This window comes from Halictus rubicundus, chromosome 2 (assembly GCF_050948215.1).
Source record: "Halictus rubicundus isolate RS-2024b chromosome 2, iyHalRubi1_principal, whole genome shotgun sequence".
Taxonomy (NCBI): domain Eukaryota; kingdom Metazoa; phylum Arthropoda; class Insecta; order Hymenoptera; family Halictidae; genus Halictus; species Halictus rubicundus.
In genome coordinates this window covers 25,538,898-25,560,875 of record NC_135150.1, presented here as the reverse complement: position 1 = coordinate 25,560,875, position 21,978 = coordinate 25,538,898, and the positions used below count along the sequence as shown (strand labels likewise).

The 21,978-nt window shown below is 37.1% G+C and overlaps 1 protein-coding gene across 13 annotated transcripts in view; it reads right to left on the bottom strand.

Moving 5' to 3' along the window:
* Msn (serine/threonine-protein kinase msn) overlaps positions 1–21,978 on the bottom strand; it is a 60,430-nt gene that overhangs the window by 11,899 nt on the left and 26,553 nt on the right. For 4 of the 13 annotated variants that reach the window (XM_076806297.1, XM_076806302.1, XM_076806300.1 and 1 more), the window contains exons 7-16: positions 21,730–21,958; positions 20,959–21,219; positions 20,232–20,413; positions 18,906–18,926; positions 17,644–17,829; positions 17,162–17,265; positions 15,509–15,579; positions 14,717–14,790; positions 12,733–13,578; positions 1,655–1,807 (exon numbers count right to left, since the gene is read on the bottom strand). In XM_076806297.1, coding sequence (XP_076662412.1) covers positions 1,655–1,807; positions 12,733–13,578; positions 14,717–14,790; positions 15,509–15,579; positions 17,162–17,265; positions 17,644–17,829; positions 18,906–18,926; positions 20,232–20,413; positions 20,959–21,219; positions 21,730–21,958 — 2,127 coding nt within the window. The remainder of the gene's footprint in view (positions 1–1,654; positions 1,808–12,732; positions 13,579–14,716; positions 14,791–15,508; positions 15,580–17,161; positions 17,266–17,643; positions 17,830–18,905; positions 18,927–20,231; positions 20,414–20,958; positions 21,220–21,729; positions 21,959–21,978) is intronic. The other 9 variants (XM_076806307.1, XM_076806311.1, XM_076806308.1 and 6 more) reach the window with 7 other exon arrangements.

Here is a 21,978-nt window from a genome sequence, read left to right as displayed (position 1 = left end):
GCGAAAAGGTGTCATTCTGTGTAAATAATTTGTACAATTAAGCCGTAATGAGAACTTTGAAAATAGCTATGCTATAGCTGGATAAATAGAAATAGTTATGCAAGGCGTGGGATTTCAAATAGAAGAAAACATGTCAGAGAAAATATATATATCAATAAAAATTTGATTTTAAATTTTAATGGCAATCATACCAACGGGGGTCAAAATGATGGTACAATAAAAAAGTACTGATTTTATATAGAAAAACAATCAAAGACCACGTAACATAATGTTCTCCTTCTGGGAAAATTCATTTCGACACTTCCCGGTGCTCGTGTCTGACCATTACTCGACACTTCTACTTTCTTGTACCATTTTTACTTGTCGTCAAATTTTTTAATAATTCTTCGTAGCCAATTTTCCCCAAGTAACATAATTTCGAAAATTGTTCTTCTTTCAAACTTCTTCCTTCGACAAGATTTTTTCGTGTTTGAATTTGTTAAATATAATCTACTGGTATAACAATGCAGAATAAAGACCGAGTATGTTACAGAAACGTTTGTTCCATGCATTTGCATAAAAAAGAAAAAAATAAGAAAAGACATAAAAATAATTTGAATGTTCAATTTTATCCCACGTTGTTGTTCTTAATCGTTATACCGTAACAATTTGTTTTGAAAAGACAAATAAAAATTGTCAATGTCACTTCACGTTGTTGTTCTTAATCGTTATACCGTAACAATTTGTTTTGAAAAGGCAAATAAAAATTGTCAATGTCACTTCACGTTGTTGTTCTTAATCGTTATACCGTAACAATTTGTTTTGAAAAGACAACTAAAAATTGTCACTTTACGTTATTGTAGGCATTATGCTTTGGACATTTGGCCCTCGCATTAGTCTACCAAAGTGTACCAAAATGATAATTAGAAAACTGAGGACACCGTCATTGTAAAAATGCACAAACAAAAAAGTAGAAGTAAAGGGCAACAAGATTTCGAATCGTTTGCATATCGAAGAATAAAAACTATACGTAGACCATATATTTTCACATCAACAATCAACCTTTTCGATCATACAGGTCGTCTCGGTCTAAATGACTGAGTGCCATAATAGAAAACTCTAATTCATCCCTTACCAGTGCAAGAAGACAAAAGAAAACTAAAAAAAAAAAAAAAGGAAAAAAGTAATATGCGTCACGAGACAGAGAAAAGGAAGTTCAAACATATCAAAGTGTACATACAATCAGAACCGACTCGGTACTCTATGAAAAAACACACTCCATAAAACTGTTCATCCGTATAATTCACTACTGGTAGAAACAAGACTATGTTCATAATGATCGCGTACGATCTCTATGCACTGTACATTACATGATTACGTGATAACGTAGCAGAGCAGCGTCATTCTTTTGCAACTGTACCAAACGGAAAAAACGAACAAAACCGTATAAATTACAGTTCAACGACACGGATCACCAGCGATCCGCGTGACATCGAACGTGGCATTGAACGGGTCTAAAATATGTATGCAAGTATGTGCTTTTCGCGACTACGTACGAGAGATAGAGAGATAGAGAGGAGAAAGATTGAGAGAGAGAGAGAGAGAGAGAGAGAGAGAGAGAGAGAGAGAAAGGGAGAGAGAAAAATAGCGGAAAAAAGATTGATGTACATCTAACCTCCTCACTGGTGGACTTGTCCTGCCGTTGGCTCGGGGATGACGTCAACAGATCCGGAAGTACGGAGCTGGGCCTCGATCCAGGGGATGAATCCGATCTCTGGAAATCACCCCCGCCGCCGCCGCCTCGCGGCCGATCACCACCTTCTCGATTCTGCAAAGCAATCATTCGGTAATTGAAACAGTGGTCGAAATGACAAACGAAAATCAAACCGGATCGATAGCAACATCTGTCGAAGGATCAAGACCTGGACTTTCTTAATAGATCATCATCTGAATCTTTCTAGTGGCATGTTGGACGGGTGTAAGGTGTGAGATACATCAACCGAATGCTCACATTTTGCAGTCAATTTTCTCGAGAATGTCAACATTTGTAAAATTATGTGTAAACATCAATATTGACAATATTTATTTAGATTGTAACGTTGTACAGAAATTCTTAGCTGTATGTTAAACAAATTGAACATGTAAGGGGTCAACTGAACGAACCTGTTTATTAACATTTTTTGAGGAATGTAAGTATTAACTAGCTTATGTTTAGACATAGTAATTTTAAAATGGCGTTTATTTTAACAGTGACACCGTTCATATCGTTTGTAACGTTGTGTGGACATTTTTTGAATGATATATGAAACAGTTTAGATGTGTAGAACGTGGTGTATATTCATAATCTTAAAATGTAAATATAGTGATAGTTGTCTTTATATTGTTAATAGTTAACTTTAATATTGATATTTAGTTTGACTGTAATTTCATGTAGAAATTAATGATACGTTCAAATTAAACTGATATGAAATTTCATGGTCTGTTTTGAGAAAGGTGATAGCTGAAGTCATAATAGCTGTCCACTCCACTTCAAGTATTATGACTTCGGATATCTTTAATCTGAAAACAATATTATAAAGAAATTAATTTTAAAATTAATATGGTACGATAAATTAATATTATAAATTGTTAAAGTAACGGAGAAATTAGTGAAAATATACAATACGAATGCGTTAGAAAAATAAACTGGATGTGCACGGTGCTAAAAAAAATACTAGTGATATAGTGTAAAAGAAAAAGATTATGTGCAATAAGTGTATGAACAAGTATTAAGTACACATCAAAAAATGATCTATTTGATTGCAGATAAAAATTTATCTTTTTTTCTAAATAATCCTTACTAGTCTCCAATTTAATGATTCGTTATGTACTTCGCTTCATTGACAGACACTGTCAAGTAAACAATATGGTTCATCTTTCTTAACGTTCCCTTTTTCATACAATTTAAACACTGTAATAACCGTATGACACGTAGACTAAAATTAAATAATTTTTCGTTGACTTTGACCATTCAGTTGATTGTATCTTGCCAGTACCATTAAATGTCAATGAAAAACTGGAAGACACCAGTTGACTAAAATGAATTTTAAACAATGATGATAATCATATGATTTGTAGAATGTAATCAAGTCATTGTTCGCTGACTTTGACCATTCAGTTGACCGTATCAAGTACCATAACAGGCCGAATGAAAAATAAAACACTTATTTAGGATAAACACCTTAATTTTTCTCTTCCCATCCTCTTCGTTCGATTAACATCAGAGTTGCTTGTAGAAATTCAGGTCTTAACACACGACAGACGAAACTCGAAATAAAAACTCGAGGTTTCGAAAAGGAAAAATCGAATGAAGTGCAAGGGGTGTTGGAAAAGAAGGGACAGCGATGAAACGAAGGATCACGAGGTACAGGACAGCAGAGTAGCATCGGAAGATTAAAAAAAAAAGAACGCAAGCAAGGAACGAACGAACGTAAAAGTAGATAGGAGAATGGTGCAAATAAGCAATCAAAAGAACGATAATTACCGGATCGAAAGTTACAAACGATCCGATCGGTCTGACAAACCTATGTATATCGGTAGTAAGGCTAACAACAAAAATTAAGAAACACTTAACTGTTGCATACACACAGAGTAAAAGGGGAGCGAAAAAAAAAACGAACAAACAACGAATTTATACTTAAATATACACTACAGTGCAAAACATAAATGAGAAATGAGCTCATGCAATGTGCGGATTAATTAACAATGATCGCTTCAACTAATCGTTCGATCAGCCTACTCAGCGAGAACACGTAACAATACAAACTATAGATACAGATTACCATAATCTCTGCCTTTACGTTTTCTAAAAACAGTGACTCCTGTAAAACATCGAACTTCTTAAACGTGTATCGCACGATCTACATAAAATATACAAACTTCTACACACGTATAATACTGTAAGCACTGATACTGATTTACGCATCTCACGCTACCCTTAAGATTTAGCGCACAATTTCGGTGCTAATGACGGATCGATGACCGATCAACACGCACCAAGGGGATCACTATTACACACGAAATATCGATGACGAAATAAAAGAGAGAAGCACGAAGCGCAACAACTAGTCATTCGAGAGTTAAGCAACAACAGTTCATATCACAGTGGAGCCTGTCAAGCGTACAATAATCGTTTGCTGTTTGTTTAATTAACTACAGAAATCGAGAAATTGGCCACACGCAGCTCGTGTTTATCGCTAAGATGCTTGAGGTGGGCGAGAACACGAAAATTTCGGGTATCCGACAATCGGGTCGGGTCAAGTCGGGTCCTCGAAAGTATAAGCGTGCAAGAACTCGAATATTTCGGATACCCGACACATGGATCGGGTCGGAAATTGTTTAGGTTAGGGGTGCGCGGGTACCCAAAATGTCGGGTCCGGTCCTTTAAATGCAAAGAAGTGTGCAAAAACCTGAAAATTTTGGGTAACCGACATATGGATCGGATAGGCAATTATTTAGGTTAGGGATGCGCGGGTACCCAAAATGTCGGGTAGGGTCCTTTAAATGCAAAAAAGTGTGCAAAAACCCGAAAACTTCGGGTACTCGACACATCGATCGGATAGGAAATTGTTTAGGTTAGGGGTGCGCGGGTACCAAAAATGTTGGGTCGGGTTCATCAAATGCAAAAAAAGTGTGCAAAAACCCGAAAATTTTGGGTACCCGACACATGGATCGGGTCGGAAATTGTTTAGGTTAGGGGTGCGCGGGTACCCAAAATGTCGGGTCCGGTCCTTTAAATGCAAAGAAGTGTGCAAAAACCTGAAAATTTTGGGTAACCGACACATGGATCGGATAGGAAATTATTTAGGTTAGGGATGCGCGGGTACCCAAAATGTCGGGTCCGGTCCTTTAAATGCAAAAAAGTGTGCAAAAACCCGAAAACTTCGGGTACTCGACACATCGATCGGATAGGAAATTGTTTAGGTTAGGGGTGCGCGGGTACCAAAAATGTTGGGTCGAGTTCATCAAATGCAAAAAAAGTGTGCAAAAACCCGAAAATTTTGGGTTCCCGACACATGGATCGGGTCGGAAATTGTTTAGGTTAGGGGTGTGCGGGTACCCAAAATGTCGGGTTCATCAAATGCAAAGTGTGCAAAAATCCGAAAACTTCGGGTACCCGACACATGGATCGGGTCGGAAATTGTTTAGGTTAGGGGTGTGCGGGTACCCAAAATGTCGGGTTCATCAAATGCAAAGTGTGCAAAAATCCGAAAACTTCGGGTACCCGACACTTGGATCGGGTAGGAAATTGTTTAGGTTAGGGATGCGCGGGTACCCAAATTGTCGGGTAGGTTCCTTTAAATGCAAAGAAGTGTGCAAGAACCCGAAAACTTCGGGTACCCGACACATGGATCGGGTAGGAAATTGTTTAGGTTAGGGGTGCGCGGGTACCCAAAATGTCGGGTCGGCTTCTTCAAATGCACAGAAGTGTGCACGATCCCGAAAATTTTGGGTACCCGACACATGGATCGGGTAGGAAATGGTTTAGGTTAGCGTTGCGCGGGTACCCAAAATGTCCGGATGGTCGGGGGTCAGTGAAAATGGAAAATTCGATTGGAAGGTTCCGAAAAAGCGTCATACGCATTACAAATTTTTAGAATCCTGAAATTTGACACCGTCCGACTGCAGCTTCCGGTACCTGAACATTACAAACTTTCAGAATCCCGACCCGACAATTTCAGGTACCCGAACTTGACAAGCTTTCGAGGTCCTGACCCGATCCCGAGCAAACCCGACGCGAAACCCGAAGGGTGCCCGAGCACCCCTAACATTTATATTTTCGAGTACCCGACCCGACCCGATATTTTCGGGTTCTCGCACACCTGTGTAAGATACACACGCGATAACATTCCTCGTACCGCGAAACAAACGATTCCAGACATCGGCCTCTAAACACGGCTAACGATGATCGTCAACGATCATCCAGATCAGCGAATATTAAATAAAAGAGATAAAAAAAAAACACAAAGTTGCGAGTCACACCTATTCAGCACACAGATTGAAGCATGCTTGGCACATGCTGCGTCATGGCAACACAAGTACACGATCGTACACATGTTCACACGCTAGAAGCGTCATGCAAAACGATGATTTTCGACACAGTATACCCCGTGAGATTCTCCAACGTCTATTGCTCGGCGTACGTCGACATACGTACACGCAGGTATATATAAATATAAACGTGGATGGTGTTTTATATTTATATGAATATAGATTGCCCCTTTCCTCTCAACACATCTGTTTCCGTCATCCTGGTTTCTCTATCGTCGCACTTCTTTCTCTTTCGATACTCTATCTGCCCCTGCGAGCATTGGTCTCTATCTGTCTGTTTCTTTTTTTTTTTTTTTTTTTTTTTTTTTGGTTTCGTAGACACGAATCTCTCTCTCTCTCTCTCTCTCTCTCTCTCTCTCTCTCTCCCTCTCTCTCTAAAACGTTTTCCATTCACCGCCGTGCAATTCTCAAGCAGACGATTATTAGAGTAAATCAACACAAAGCACACGCACTCGGCAGCACGGCGATTAATTGCGTTTTGTCTCGGATCCGTTTTGATCCGTTTTCTCTCCTCTCTCGGAAGACGTTTCACGAATCTCGTTCTACGAATGTGGATTTTGAAAAATAACATTTTACGTCCCGAAACACGTACGTGATACCGGGATATTGTTCCGACGAACATGCATCGGATAACTGTCCAATTACTCCCCGTGCAAACATGTCGGAACAAACAGTTTGTCGCGAGATTGTGGAGCGATTGATCGTTGAACGTTACACTGGTTGAATCAAACGAATGAAACTGTTGGCTTGTTTAAATAAAAGTTATTTATAAAACAATCTTTTAGTTTGATTTGATTTTTTTTTAATTTAAAGGTTTGTGGAAGACGTCGATGGAAGTATCAGGTTCGTAGTTCACTTAAAAAATGTTTGTACAAAATTGACAAGAAAAAATTCTGTCACTATGATACAAGAGGTTTAAGACAATTTCAAGGTTTCTACGAATTGCTAAAGTGAAATGCTAAGACATCCTATAGAATTTTAAATAGTAAAAAGTGTTACTCAGTAAAACGTAACGTGTGTGTTGAACAAAATCTCCAATTTTTCAAAATAAAATGTAGCATTCAAATCTTAGAAATCGCATTACTTATCATTTAGTATCATCGCCTAGAACAGCCTTCTTTCACAAACACCAAACAAAATGTCCTGATACTTTCACAAAAACCTTCTATAAAACTGTTGTATAAAGTTTCGAAAAGATTAAAATATTTTTCAAGTAACAACTGCAAAAATCATTATCAATTTCTACCAATTCGTATCTATCAGTAGATGTCTATTAATCATGTCTATTAATACGCATCTATTATTTAACAAATTTCTATGACAGACTTTCTGAATTTTAACACAACCTTCAAAATGTTTACAGCTCGAAACAGTTAAGTCACTGTACCGTCTCTACTCGATATATGTCCGAAATACCTAGCTGATAATTGGCCGCGACTCTCCGCGTCTTCTTTCATTACACAAGCGAATATCATCAGAATTATACCATATTTGGTGTCATTTTCATTAGAAAAATCCCACGAATATATCGGTGAAAGTCCCACAAAAAAAAAAATAAAGAAGTTTCGTTGTCGGATTAGTAGTGGTCTCACACAGACACGCCCGACTCGAGTTATGTTTACACTCCTCGGGGACCAAGGTCACTCGAGCTTCGCTGTCCTTTTCTACGTTCTACAGTGGATCAAAGGATAGTATCTTCTAGCCGATAGTTGTCCCTGGCCAGACCCGTGTTATGGACATGTATCGAGTAGACACTGTGTTTGTACAAAAAGTGCAGCGACAAGATCAATCTCGAACCGTTCAAGTTAGTACCGCGGATCTGTACCAAGAAAAGCAAGAAGAGACATAAGCGACGGAAGATACCACACCGATGTTAGCACAGAACCGAATTCTCAATGTTCCTCTCGCTTCGCAACTGCGAAGATCCTTACTTGGCGGATGGTCGATCATCGAAACTGTAACTCCAGTACCATCGGTTAATAAACAAAAGACATGTTACGGAAACGTTTGACCCGTCGACAGACGGTGAGACGGAAACTCTGACGGTCTTGTTAAAACGTGAGAAGATCTTAACCCTGAAGTGGTACCACGAGGTCCTTACTGAATCTGCTCAACTTCTTTTGCACGTACTCATTCCTTAGTTGTAAACTGTATACCAGCGTTACTATATTTTTACAGGATTTTTAGAACGTTTCCAGCAGGATACTCGGTGGTCCGAGAAAATGGAGTACCATTCCAGGGTTAAAAAGAAAAACAAAAAAAAAGAGAGAGAGAGTGGAAAAAAAGAAGAAAATTTGATTGAAAGGAATCACTGAACCTGCATAGAGAGATCCGTGACGTGAACAGTAACGAGAACGACGTCGGATTAGGACCGCACTTCCACAAAATAAATTGTTCACCGGTCGTTTTCCGAATCCCGCGTCGATATTTATTGTCGCGACGATCGCAGCAACGTTAGCAGTTTCCCCTCACACGATGGTGTTACGCAGAAACAAGACGTATATCCTCAAAGAAATTCCATGCGGTTAATCCTCCTCGTTAGGCTCGGAATTTGAAATGACGATAACCGTTGCAGAACTGATTCCGACATTTTCTCTGCATACCAAGTAATTTATGCATCACTCGAAAAATAGGAAGGAGGGGATTAGTTGTTTTTCTTTTCGTGTTCGTTTTGCGAATAGACACGGAGAAACTGTATTAGCAGCAGCAGTGATAGTAGTTTGTTTTAGTAGTAACGGTGGTATAGTAAGTAGTATCGATGGTAACAGGATTGATATCGACAACAATGTGGCCACACATTCGATCTATGCCTTCAGATGATGGAATTTGGGAATCGTGGACAACGGGACACGAATGTGTTTTCGCGTTCTTCTTTTTGTTTCGCAATGAAATCAGTGTAGATCTCTTCCGCGTTGGATTAATTACCGAGGTGTGCGGGAATGATTAATAATTGTGAAACCTGTTGTTTGACTATTATTCAAAAAAGTTCAATTTTTGTCGATTTTAACTGACTTGTTTTAACTAATTAATTATTGTGTTATACTACTGTAAGTTAAAATCCTTGTATCTATTAGATCTTTTGTAATAATAAATTCAATGCATGAATATTTGTATTTGCTTTTACTTGCAAGAGATAACATACTTGACAATTGATAGACTATTGTACATACTTGACTATTATAATTATTTCAGCCTTTCTGCATAATGACTTTAAGTAGAGATCATTTTATTGAAGTTAGTAAAGTACTGTGTACGTTGATGAATATAATTGAATGAAAATAAGTACAGAATAATTTCAGTTTCTGCATATAACCGATTTGTACCTCGATCAAAATCTGTAGCATAAGAGTGTTAATCTTTTATAAGTTTGATAAGTTACAATGCAAGATTAAATTATACTCCACGCTAGGATGAATATGAATGGGTTAAGTATTAATTAAAAAATAAAAAACTAGGGAGATGAAAATTTTAAAAATATCGCGATTACTTCCTTGATTTTAATAATCGTAGTTTATAATTAATTTGTTAAAAACTTTTGTAAAAGTGTTGTCGTTAGTCTCCGTTGTAGAAAATATATAAATCTTACTATTAATTTTTTATTTCAATTTTTCGACTACTAATTGTTTGAAGAATATTACTTTTCCGATCAGTAACTTAAACGTCACCTGTTTCAAACTCAAAATATTTTGTTAGTCCTAGTAGTATTACTGAAAGTGTTAATAAAGATGGCAGTAACATTAGAATAATTATAGTAGTATTACAGTAGTATTAGCAGCAGCGACAAAAGCGGCAACAGTTGTAAGAGTAACAAAACAAAGCACTTTGAAACCGGTTTGTTAGCACATTGTTAATCGTTTGCATATGATTATCATACTCAGGGTCATTCAACCTCAAACGTTAGTGAATTCATTGTGTCATCGGTTTCTAGTCACGAAATCTGGGATTTATATAAACTGAATTGTGACTTATATTTTTAGTAATTCTAATGTAAGGAAAACGATAAGATATAAAATACTAGCTGTTCAAAATTAAAGCTCAATTCCATAAATTTCTAGTTCCCACAATAATTTGTATTCTTTTCTTTATTAAAACTTTTCATTTCTCACTTTAACTACATTCTACGTATCTCTATAAAATGAAACATTCTTATCTAGACTTCAGAGTTTTTAAAAATATTTTTGCCGACTTATAACGTCTCAGAAAATTTCAACTATTACCTCATGCTTTTAATAATTGTGCCAATTTGAAACAGACAAATGTGTGTACAAGAAAACATGAAAACACACAAAATTCTATTGTTTATATTGTAATCTTTTTTCAGATTTTTGAAGAAGAAGTTGAAGAAGTTTCGTTTTGTTTATATGCTCTTCGGTTTCATTAATTTATTATTTTTTTAAATGGTAATATAATCTTGAGTGTTATTTTGCATAATACAAGGTATATATAAACAGCCAGTATTTTTCTACTGAAATGTATACTAAACTAATTATAAGTTTCCTCAGACCTGTTAAATCTTCAGAATAGAAAACTAAATTCGTTCTAGACATAAATTAACTTTCAGCCTACTAACCAGGAAAGTTTGTGAAATATTAAATTAGTTTTGAGACAATAACTATCATAAGATGAAAGATTCTAACTCCTAAGTAATGAAATTAGTGTCATTCATACAGAGAATATAATACCCGTCAGAAAACTGCTCTTCCATTTTGTAAAATATAATTCATCCGCTTATGCTACCAATCTGAACAGCACCAATGAAGCTAAGAAAAGTGTCAATTGTAATCAACAAAATTGTAATTAAATTTTCTTAGGGAATAACACTTATTTCACTTACTAGAAAATTAAAACTTACAACTTCCAAACCTCATTATATCAAACTTGTTTAATATCCGATGAGTTTCACTCGTAAACGAGAAAAGGTTTGGGTACAGTATTCAAGAAGAAAAACTGTAAATAGAAAATGAAGAATGTATCACCATAAATCCTGAACATCATATCATAAAATCACTCGACTACATTGTTTGCGAAGAACCAAACAATTGTTGAATTAGTGAAGCTTTGTTAATCACGTAAGTATCTTCCCCTTCCTTTATTACACTGGTAAAACACACTGTTAGTTAGTGGTTAAACATGATTGGTATTACTATTGAAATATACGTTAATGATATACCAACAGTACTCTAGAAACTGGTATGCATCCCTTTTCTGAATGAAGGATCTAATGGAATAGTAGAGAAGATAATAGAGTAATAATACTGATAGCACTAATAGTTATGTATCTTTCCTACTTATATCTGTAAATGTTAAACAAAATAATGAAGACAGGATATATAGATAATTGGTAAATGCGCCTAAAAATTCGAGCGTAGCTGACTAGCTTTCTATGTTGATCTTTATATGCTGTTAAATGTCGGAAAATGGATGTAAGAGTTCAGTGTGAAAGATGTCTGTCGATATTCTGTTCTCTCTTTCTTTTTTCCAACGTGTCAGTATGCATTTGTTACCAAATCTGAGGAATTTTAATATTTGGTTTTTCTCGAATGCGAAAAATGAAGATCTTGTCCTGTGGAAATAAACAAATTCTTAGTATACTACCGTTTTAAGTCTACCATACTTTTCAGATCAAAGAACTATGCCATCGATAGCTTGTAAAATATTATTCTTTCTACTCTTAGTTCTGAACATACGTAGAAAAGAATAATATTATTCAATATAAGTAATTCAGTCCTTAAAACAAATTAAAATAACACATTTCTTATTTAAAAACCTAAATAAAACTCTTGTATCATTTCTCTCAACTTTTTACTGCCATACAGAAACGAATTATAATATTCTCAAAAAGTTCACTTTAACTGTGCTCTTGATGAAATAAATGTTACGAATTGAAATATTCTGCAGAATAATGTAAATATAGAGAATGAAAAAAATAAAACAAGAAGAAAGGAAATCCTAGAAAATGCATGCAAAAGTCATACCCAAAACCTTAAGCCTAATATTCCCACACCAGCTGATTTCAGAAGTACAACACGATTTATTCGTTTCAACAATTCCGTGAAGGAAAAATTTCAGTTCTATTTCTGACTGAAACCTTTAAAGTTTCTTACTTCAACATAATTTAAACATCAAGTGCCTATCCTCAAAATGATACATCGTGTTAAAATAAAATTCTTTAAAGACCAAACCTCTCAACAAATTACGTAACTTTACGATACATTTATTCACAGCATAATACTTTAAACAAAGTATATTTAAATACTAAATTGATTCACAAGTGAATCAAACTCTTCAAAATCACATTTGATGCTTTGTACTCAATTAAAATTATTCAAAGACCACCTTTTTCCATAATAGTTCTCATACTTTGTACTCAAAATGATTCCAAGACCAAATTCTACGACTATGTTGATACATAATATATTCAAGTGGACTGATCAAAGTGGCAGATTACAATGACTGACAGTACGCGATTAACACGTGAGGAAAACCGTGTGAAAGAAGAGTTGCTCAGTATATCGACAGACACGCAAGGGATGCGGACACGTATGAGACGGAGGTTGAAAAATTGATGAAGGTAACAGACCGAAGGTATAGACAAAAGGTAATATGTATGCGGTAGGTATGTCTCAGGCAAGCACACAGGCAGGGCTCGTTATGGGGACTGACCTGAGTGACAATGGGGCTGTACTCGCTAGCCGTTGTACTGGCCGTAGACTTAATGGTTCCCGCTTCGTCAACCGCGACGGAAACCGCGTCTGATGGCCTACAACTGCGTCTCCTCGCCGTGTCATCTTTATCACGTCCGAAGTCGAACCGTCTTCCCTCGTGTCTACTACCGAAAACGATCTCGCTCTCTGTCTTTTCCCTTCGTGGCCTCTGAAGACCGTCACGATCGAATGAAAAGTCTGTTAGAACCGGTTCACCGGCGTTCACGTTGTTCCCCTTTTTACCAGCGATACCGGCGACACTAATCTCGCTTCCGCGGCGGTTACCGCTTGCGAATATACTCGACCTCGAGGAGTCCGACTTCTGTAAATATGCAGAATGTCTCGCGGAAGGGAAAAAATCGGAATTCTCACGGCGGAAAGCACGTGCAAAAGCGCTGGACGTATTGCCAAGCTTCGAATCGCTCTCTTGCCGTCTATGCACCGGCTTTAACTGTTGTTGCTTTTGATGATGATGATGTTGCTGTTGCTGTTGTTGTTGTTGCTGCTGCTGTTGTTGTTGTTGTTGCTGTTGATGCTGAGGCTGATGGTTTTCGTACTTCCTACGCGACAACTGCTCCTGTTTCTTCAAGGTTCTCTCGGTGGACGACGACGAATGATCCTCGCTACCGGATTTATTCGTCTCGGCCGCCTCTTGCGAGTGATCTTGCTTCATCTTATCCAACCTTTCGTTAAAACCCTGGAAGAAGCGGGTGAAATCCCACTCCTTCAGGAGCAGCTGCTCGTCCGCCTCCGAACGCCGGTTGCTGCTAGCCGTAGCGCGATCGTCTGACATCTGACTAAGTTTCTAGGGAGCGCGCACGAGAATAATAATAATGGTAACAAAAAAAAAAAAATATGGTACAGAAGCGAGGAAAAGAAATTTGCGTGCGGCGATACATAACGTGTGGCAGCTGTGATGGCAGTGCGATGCAGTAATTGCAGTTATATCAAGAAGACTCGCCGCGGTGACATTATAACGACTTTGCCCCCTTCGGCTTCGTCACCCTCCATTTCGATTGAAAGCTTTATTCGAAATAAACTGGCTTTTCGGCACAATGTCACCGACTCCGGTGGGAGGCCTGCTCCTCGTCGAGGACCAAGTTGTCTTTCGCTATAGAATGCATTGCAAACGATACACATCTTTTTGTTCACCGGATCAGTCGCCAGAGTTAAAGACCACATAGTTACCGTTTGTTGTATCGGTGTTCATTTACGAAGATAGATTTGCAATGTATAAAGAAGTGGTAATCTATTTATTTTCTTTGAACGAAGTCTTTACCTTTGCTATCGTTTTCTATTCTCGTTTGACCGGGGGCGATATCTTTTGAATGTTTCATTATAATGTCACCACCGCAACAGTACAACCTATGACGACACGTACTCATCAATTGTGTACAACTGTGCAGGAATGTATAGTGTAACAGCGAATGTACAGTCAACGCACCAGGATGCCTCGTAATTGCACAAGATTCAATTACAACAAGAATTTGTATATGAGTAATTAGAAACACAGATGTGAACAGATATTACTGACTTATCTCTGAATATCAATAAGCATACAAGATACATAGTAAAAAAAAAAAAAAGAATAAATGTACAGAATGCGGTCGCTTGTATTTTCTTTATTCGAGTTGGATTCGAGCCTTTCGGTAGCTCACGATGGAGGGAATAAAGAAACGCTACACAGCGACCTTATCTATCGAAACGTAATTAAATAATATATAACAGAGAGAGAGATAGAGAGATAGAGAGAGAGAGAGAGAGAGAAAGAGAGAGAGAGAGAAAGAGTGAAAGATACATACAGTCACTGTATGGAGATATCGATTTATATAGTTGTCAATACATATCGATAGATCTCGCATAATACACGAAAACGATAGTATCAAAATTAGACTAGAAGTATGGACGTCAACTTGCAGAACATACGCGCAGCAAGTACTTACCCGTTTCATGACTAGTGTACGGTCTGATTCTTCCTCGTCTGGAGTCGGTGGTAGTGGTCTATTTGGTGCACCTCCTAAAAACAGGATTTGCAAATTAGAAAAGTGAAGAAAGTCTACTTCTGATAATGGCGAGATAAAAATTCTTTAAATTCTTTAAAATACTGTCCTTTCTCTGCACAATTACAATTTATCATATTCCAATATTTCTGGTCTCTCATTCAAAGAAGAAACCAAGCGTATATTTAGCAGCAGTCATGTAACAATAGTTCATCTCATCATGATCATCGCAGACTGATGATTAGACTGCGGATTTTTAGATTGCTACACATGTTTGTCATAAATGCATAAAATCCTCAGTCTACTAATGATATTTGGATCTTTACTCAACCATAATCCCCCAAAAATACAAAATCTAGTAATCTTTAGGAATAAAAATAACGTAAATGAGAAGATAACTTTGACAAATCATTTTTTGTGTACCGATTAAGCATATTTCTCTGATTCTACGTATGTGTACATTGATGGATTGAAGCAAAATAGAAGACCAAAAACAATCGAGTGGTTACTTTTCTAAAATAAAACAGTCTATAGTCAAAAACCTAGGTTTGCAGAAGCTGTATGAACTGCTTTCAATGTTTAATCCGTAACAAGTGTCCCACCAAAGTCTGACTCCTTTTAAAAATGTGTGATTTTTGACTCCCCAATGAAAAGTTAATCTCCGAGTAAAACATGAATGAGAATGGTTAAATCTTTGGGGAAAGTCAAAAGTGGTTCAACAACCTGATGTCCTACCTTTGGGCTTACCTTGATGATGGGAGTTCTGGGCATTATGCGAAGACATCGACGACGGATCTGTAGACGGTCTGAAAGGAGAAAATTCGGGTCTGCAGCAACGGATATAGAAATGCAGAGACACGTGATGGCGCACGGGGTACATGGAATGCGTTGCGTACGTTGTGTGGCGATGCGACGAGGACGACGATGCGAAGCAATGTATGGAAGCGTAATGAAAGATGAAACGGAATGACATTAGTATGATTGATTAAAGTACTATGTTTTAAATATATATAACCGTTGTGTGGCAACCAAAATGTACAGATCATTTTAAAGCTTTAGTATTTAACACTTGCTACGTAAACTTGTAGTTTGCAACTATAAATCGATGTAACAGTGAACAACGAATGAGCATTCAGAACAGTTTGGTAATTTTTGAGACATTTTTGAAAGAAACATAATAAATGGGTACCTTAGTACCTGGTTGCCAACACAAGGGTTAAATAATCATAATTATGACTAACTTTTCGTTTGATTATCTTATTATAAGAAACGATTGCACCTCTTTATTTACATGAACGATTAGGTCATCTCAGAAGTTCAGCATTTTTTGAGAAGTTTAGTAAAATAAAAACATTCTGCATCGATTGCAAAAAGTAGAAACCAAATAGAAAGTTCATTCTTTCTTTGATGATTTTAATAGATTGAAAATAATCTATTCACATATTTTAATTTATGTTTTAGATTAACCTGTGATATTTTATGATAAGATTGCAAAATATTTTAATATAAGTTTTGATTTATTATTTTTTAAAATTTCCTCATTCTTTTACCAGAGAAATCAAGCAATCAATTACTTCTGTGAAATGAAAAAAAAAGGTATGCCATTTGAAGTCAGGAAAACATTAGAAGCGGACAAAGTACAATGGAGTTATAAGACAAAATTACCATGGTTGATACTGTAGAATGTAAGTTAATGAACAAATAGTAAAATGTTTTAACATTAGCTCGTAATGCAAGTTTACAGCTGTTTTTAACAAACGCGTAAAAATGGTGAAGTATTCTGAAGTTCTTCATCAGGTTCCTAACGAGCTTTCGCAGGAAGTTTTTTATGATCATGTGGATTAATGTAGAGCATATTTCAACAGTGTAAAATGAACAGTTACAACATTTCTCAGTAACAGTATTCAGTAACAGTTCAGTAGAAGTACTGAACAATTTTAAAAGATATTTGCAAATAATGTGTCTATTTCTTCATTCATCAATTTCTTTGATAGTAATGTAACAAACACTCAGAACTTATGAGATGGCCCTAATCAAATTAGTAATATCCTTATCTTTTGATGTTAATATGAGAGACTGAATGAATCCATTTTTTATCTGACATTTATATTTGAAAATGTAAGAAACATTGTTCTGGTATTTATGCCATGATTATTCTTGACAATAATTAATGCCTTCTATGCCTTTAGGAAATGGAAGTCTCTTGTAGTATTTTGGAGGTTAACAAATACATTCCAATACATAATATATTTTGATAATATGTGCATAGCATAGAAAGCATCAAGTGATATGAATTTTTAGCAGTATCTTCCCAATGACCACATACAAAAACATTTTTGTCAATGAAGTAATTAAGTTCAAGGTTCAAGATATTAGTGTTTTACTTACAAAGGTTTCGGTGGATCGCTAGCGAGCAAGGTACCATCATTTCTCGCATTATTTCCCCCTGCATCTTCAAGGTCGTCATCGCTATCGCTCTCTACAGACAAAGCCTGCAAAAAAAAATATTTTTATTTTTACCAGTACGTAAATAGAGGTCAGTATCTCAAAATGGTAAACTTGGGTAAAATGGGCTATCATGATTTTAATTTTACTCATCATTTACACACTACCCTGCTCCAAAAAAGCATAAAAAAGCTGAGTTTAAGGGTGCGAAGGTAGTTGGCTCACACTATAAAATGAACATAAACAGAATATTTTGAGATTCTTTTACATGAAGTTTCAATAGTTCAAAGATCTACAATCTTTCAGTTACAATACAGTGTTTCTCCAGTTTTGTGAAGTAGTGTGCTTTTTGTTCTTGGTCCAATCATGTTGTTGACGGATCTCATTTCACCTGTCCAGTTGCACAGCTGGCATATAATACTCACTTGATCAAGAATACTGGAAGACTGCGGCATCTGTTTGTTGTTCTGATCGTTGCTGCTTGCAGGCTGCACGGAATTGGATGTGGATGATGCAGCAGGGCCCTTATGCTGTCTGTTCGGCCTTGGCGGGGCCTCTGGGCCCTGTGACACACCAAGCTCGTTGAGTTGAGCGGCCAGCATGTCCAAGTCCTACCACCCACACGCACACACGCACAACCCCGTTAGTCACTGTTTCGAGACACCTCCGAAAATTTTCTAGAAGCCACCATCAAACAGCCAGGCAAGGCGAAAAGAGAAAGAAAGTGGCAGAGAAGTTGTAAGACGCATTGTGCTTAGGCAACCCTGCTGAAGCTTTCGTTTCTGTTCATCATTCTGTATTCTGTACTATGTAATTTAAATATCAACGCTTCAAATCGATTTCAAACAGAAATATTCCAATCTTTCCAATCATTTGCTAACCATTTTTCTTAGATCACACGTGGAAATTTAGTACCGTTTCTCACTTGATGTGCAAATACCTAACAATTGCCATTGCAAATACCTACGTTACAGCTGAGTCTTTCAAAAGGTGAATAGTTTAGTATGATAACATGGGGAGGAAAATCTCGTTGTTAAGACAAAAATTTGGTTGTTTACAAAAGAAGATATTTACACTGAAGATAACAGTACTATCTTTCCACGCGAGCCAATACATTTTGGTGAAACATTTTCGGTGTGATCTATACTATCGTTTTCAAATCAAAATTGAGAAAAATTCATAATTTATCGTACGATATAGAGATACGCGATTCGAACACATTTCTCGAAACATGAGGGAACGTGTTGTGTTTGCGCATCTAAACACCGCATAACTCAACCGATGAGAGCAGACATTCAGGCGATTTTTGGTGAAGCATACCAGGAAGTGGTGAATGTGCATCAAGCAACAGGGCGATGAAAAATCGGTGATGGTCGAACTGGTTAAATGAGAAAATTCTAAAGGTTGATTAGTACTCTGCGTGAGATTAAAACAAGCGGATTGTGTATATATAAATATATATATAAATATATATAAATATATATATATAAATGTATATAAATATATGGTATCCATGAGACGAAACAATTGGCTTTAGAGCTTATGTAGAGTGACTGTTTGGTAGATCTTCTGTATAGATAATCGGCAATGTTACGTGTACAAAGGAGAGGGTCAAATGTGATCCTGTGTAGAGATGTGGGGTTAACAATGTAACATGTAAAGAGAAAAATAAGTGTTGTGTTCTTACCTCCGGCCTCCTTGGCGGCAGCTACGGTACGTGTGAACATGGAAAAAAAACAAAAACCGAATAATTTCAAGTACGAGAGGGATTATGTATACCATACGGGATTTTAAACAACAGAATTTTTCTTTATGTGGAACTCAAGATGGCTGATGTGAAAGAAATCGAATATAATCGGTGTATATTCTGTATTTTGATCAAATATAATATTCTGTGCCATTAAAATAAGTGAACGTCGGAATAGTTGTTTTGCATTGATACTTTAAGAATGTTCAGTTATGGTGAAAAAAAATCTCAAGTTGTATCCTGCAAGTGTTTCTTTTTTGTCTGTTTTCCAAAAGAAGAGATCCGAATGTGCATCGATGGTCACAATTACAGTAGGCGACAATATTAAGTGGACGCTTAAAAAATAATCTATAAAAAAAAGTTAATCAAAAACTACTTTTGATCAAAGTTGCAAAGAAAAATGTGAAGGTCACAAGTTTTAACTTCTTTTATCTGTGCCGGTAATGAAAATTTAAAATATACCTTTTGTAGATTTAAGTTATATAATTGATTTATCAAATGGCGTGAAAAAAATGTTGAAAAAATTGCAATTGCTAAGAATTACACAAGAAAATAAAAAGGCACTTTCCAAAACTTTTTTATTTGAGTCCGTAATGAAAATTTGAAATACGTGTTTTGTAGATCTATATTAGTTCTACACGTGCTGAAACACCTGACCTCTGCATCCCAAATGCTATTTGTTTGGAGTAGTTTCAGCTAAGTAGACAACTTTTATGACCTTCGACGCAGCCATTAGAATAGTTTCTTTCAAAAATACAGTCTCACGGCTCACCCTGTCCATAGTGTTTATGTTCCGCGTGTCGGAGTGCATTAGGAGACAATCGTGTGTTCTTAAATGCGCGTCTACGTGCGTGCACGCCATATTGGCAAAATAGAGCGAAACTCCGCGTGCAGTTCGTTCGATAAGAATGCAGCAGAAGGAGGACACAAGAATAGTATACGTGACAGAACGGTATTCCATGTGAAAAGAGACACTCGTGTGGATATGTGTGCGCGTGTGATGTGCGTGTGTGTGCGTGTGTGTGTCACTGACAGACAGCAAGATGGCAAAGTAAAACAAAACTAGCATGTGCCTTTCTACAAATCGTCATGATCCAAGTATAGTTCTCTGGCTACGTATATTAGTTTTCATTGGCGTGTTGTGAATGCCGAGAAAAGGAGTTACAATATCAAAGAGAAAGATAGAAAAAGAGATAGAGAGAGAGAAAGAAGAGTGGTAGACGTAGAGAAGATCGGTCATCAGTGAACGAAGCCAAAGAAGCCTACCATAGGTTTAAACACATGACTGTTTCGCTGTGACGCGGATTGACCGCCAGAGTTTCCACTGCCACTACTGGCGACAGGTGGTTGATGATTAGAGGGCGGCGTTGACACCTTGTGAGGCTGCCGAGGGTCGTCTCTGGGTGTTGGTGGCAATGGCCGAGATGGTGGCTGCGGATCTGGAACTACTACAATGCGCAAACATAGCTGTAGTAAATTGTTAAAGGCAGAACAGTCTATTATGGCAGTCCTGTCAACCCTATCGTTAGGGGATGCTTCGTGCCTACCATTTCATATTCTTTTACTAATCAATTCAGAGGGAATTCTGAGAAAGAATTTTTTCATTTTTCTGATGGTTTCTTTTTACCATGGGACAAAAGCTAGCTGCAAGGCACGTGAAATCTTGCTAAAAAACAATTTCGAAAAGCCACAGCTCATAATAAAGAAAGCCTTAACAATAAAAGCTGAGCCACGAAAGCCACAAATTTCCGAAAAAATTCATCATCGTTTAATATAATCTTCTTATGGATCGAGATTCGACATTAGATAGAGTCGTTGTGCAGTTACAACAACAGGAAATACGCAAATAGAAATTCTATCTCTAATACGAGATAAACTACTTGAATGTCGAAGTCGATAGGATAAAATTACACGTTGATGGTCCTAAAAGTGCTAATAGAAAGGTTATGGAAATTGTGAGAGGAGTTACATATTAATGCGTTGTCAAACTGACCAATTAATCTGTGAGGAATGGCGGGTCTTGCAGGTGGTCCTGGCTCTGGTATATCTCTTTGTGATCTGCTACTCGGCTTGTCTTTAGCAGCAGGTGGTTGAGGAGCTACTTCTTGCGTCAGAGTCCTACCCTCTTGAATTTGTTGGAAATTTCTGCGCAACGTATCACCGCCAGGAGCTTGAACGATGGACGACGGTTCACCGGCCAATGCTGGCTCATCCTCTTCGTTTTCGCTACCACTATACCGGTAATCGTCTCTTTCTACAATTCAAACATGTTTCGATTAACTTACATGTACCCTAAAAATGTTAATAAAAAAATTGTTCAAATTACTATTGAAATTTCGAAGCCTGTGTCTGTACTACTTAAGTAAACGTTCGTAAACTGAACATGTATCTATACATACAAATCTTCAGTATACTTATGATACGAATCAAGGCAACTGCAATCGTTTTAATGAGTTTCATGCAAATTGGTTCTAATGGAAGCTCAAAGTCAGTGGCAAAGGATGATATATATTATATACATAATATTTGTTTCCTCCTTTAATCATTTTAATATATTGATGCCGACGCTGACTTCTATTACGAATGCGTAAAATTCACGGTGTAATAATAGATAATAATTTTTCATACGAAATGCGGTTACACAGTGAATTTAACGGGTGTTTGATTATCTGAGAAACGTTTATTCTACACTGTTCCAGATCAATACTCATTGAAACGGTTACAGCGGCTTCTCCCATTCGGCGTACCCCTCTAATTAGCATACCTTTCTCCTGTTTACGTTTTTTACAACGATCGATATGGTCTTTGAGCTGTATCCTGACTTGTCTCTCAGTCGGTTGGTCCCGGATAAAAGGATGCTTAAGAAGCTGTTCCGTGTATGGCCTCTGATGGTAATCTTTCACTAACACCGTTTCGATGAAACTGTGGAACTTCTTCGACCACTTCTTCGACTTCAGTCTAGGCGGAGGGCTACGCGGTATCAGAAACAAGGCCTGTCGCGCGTAATCAGATT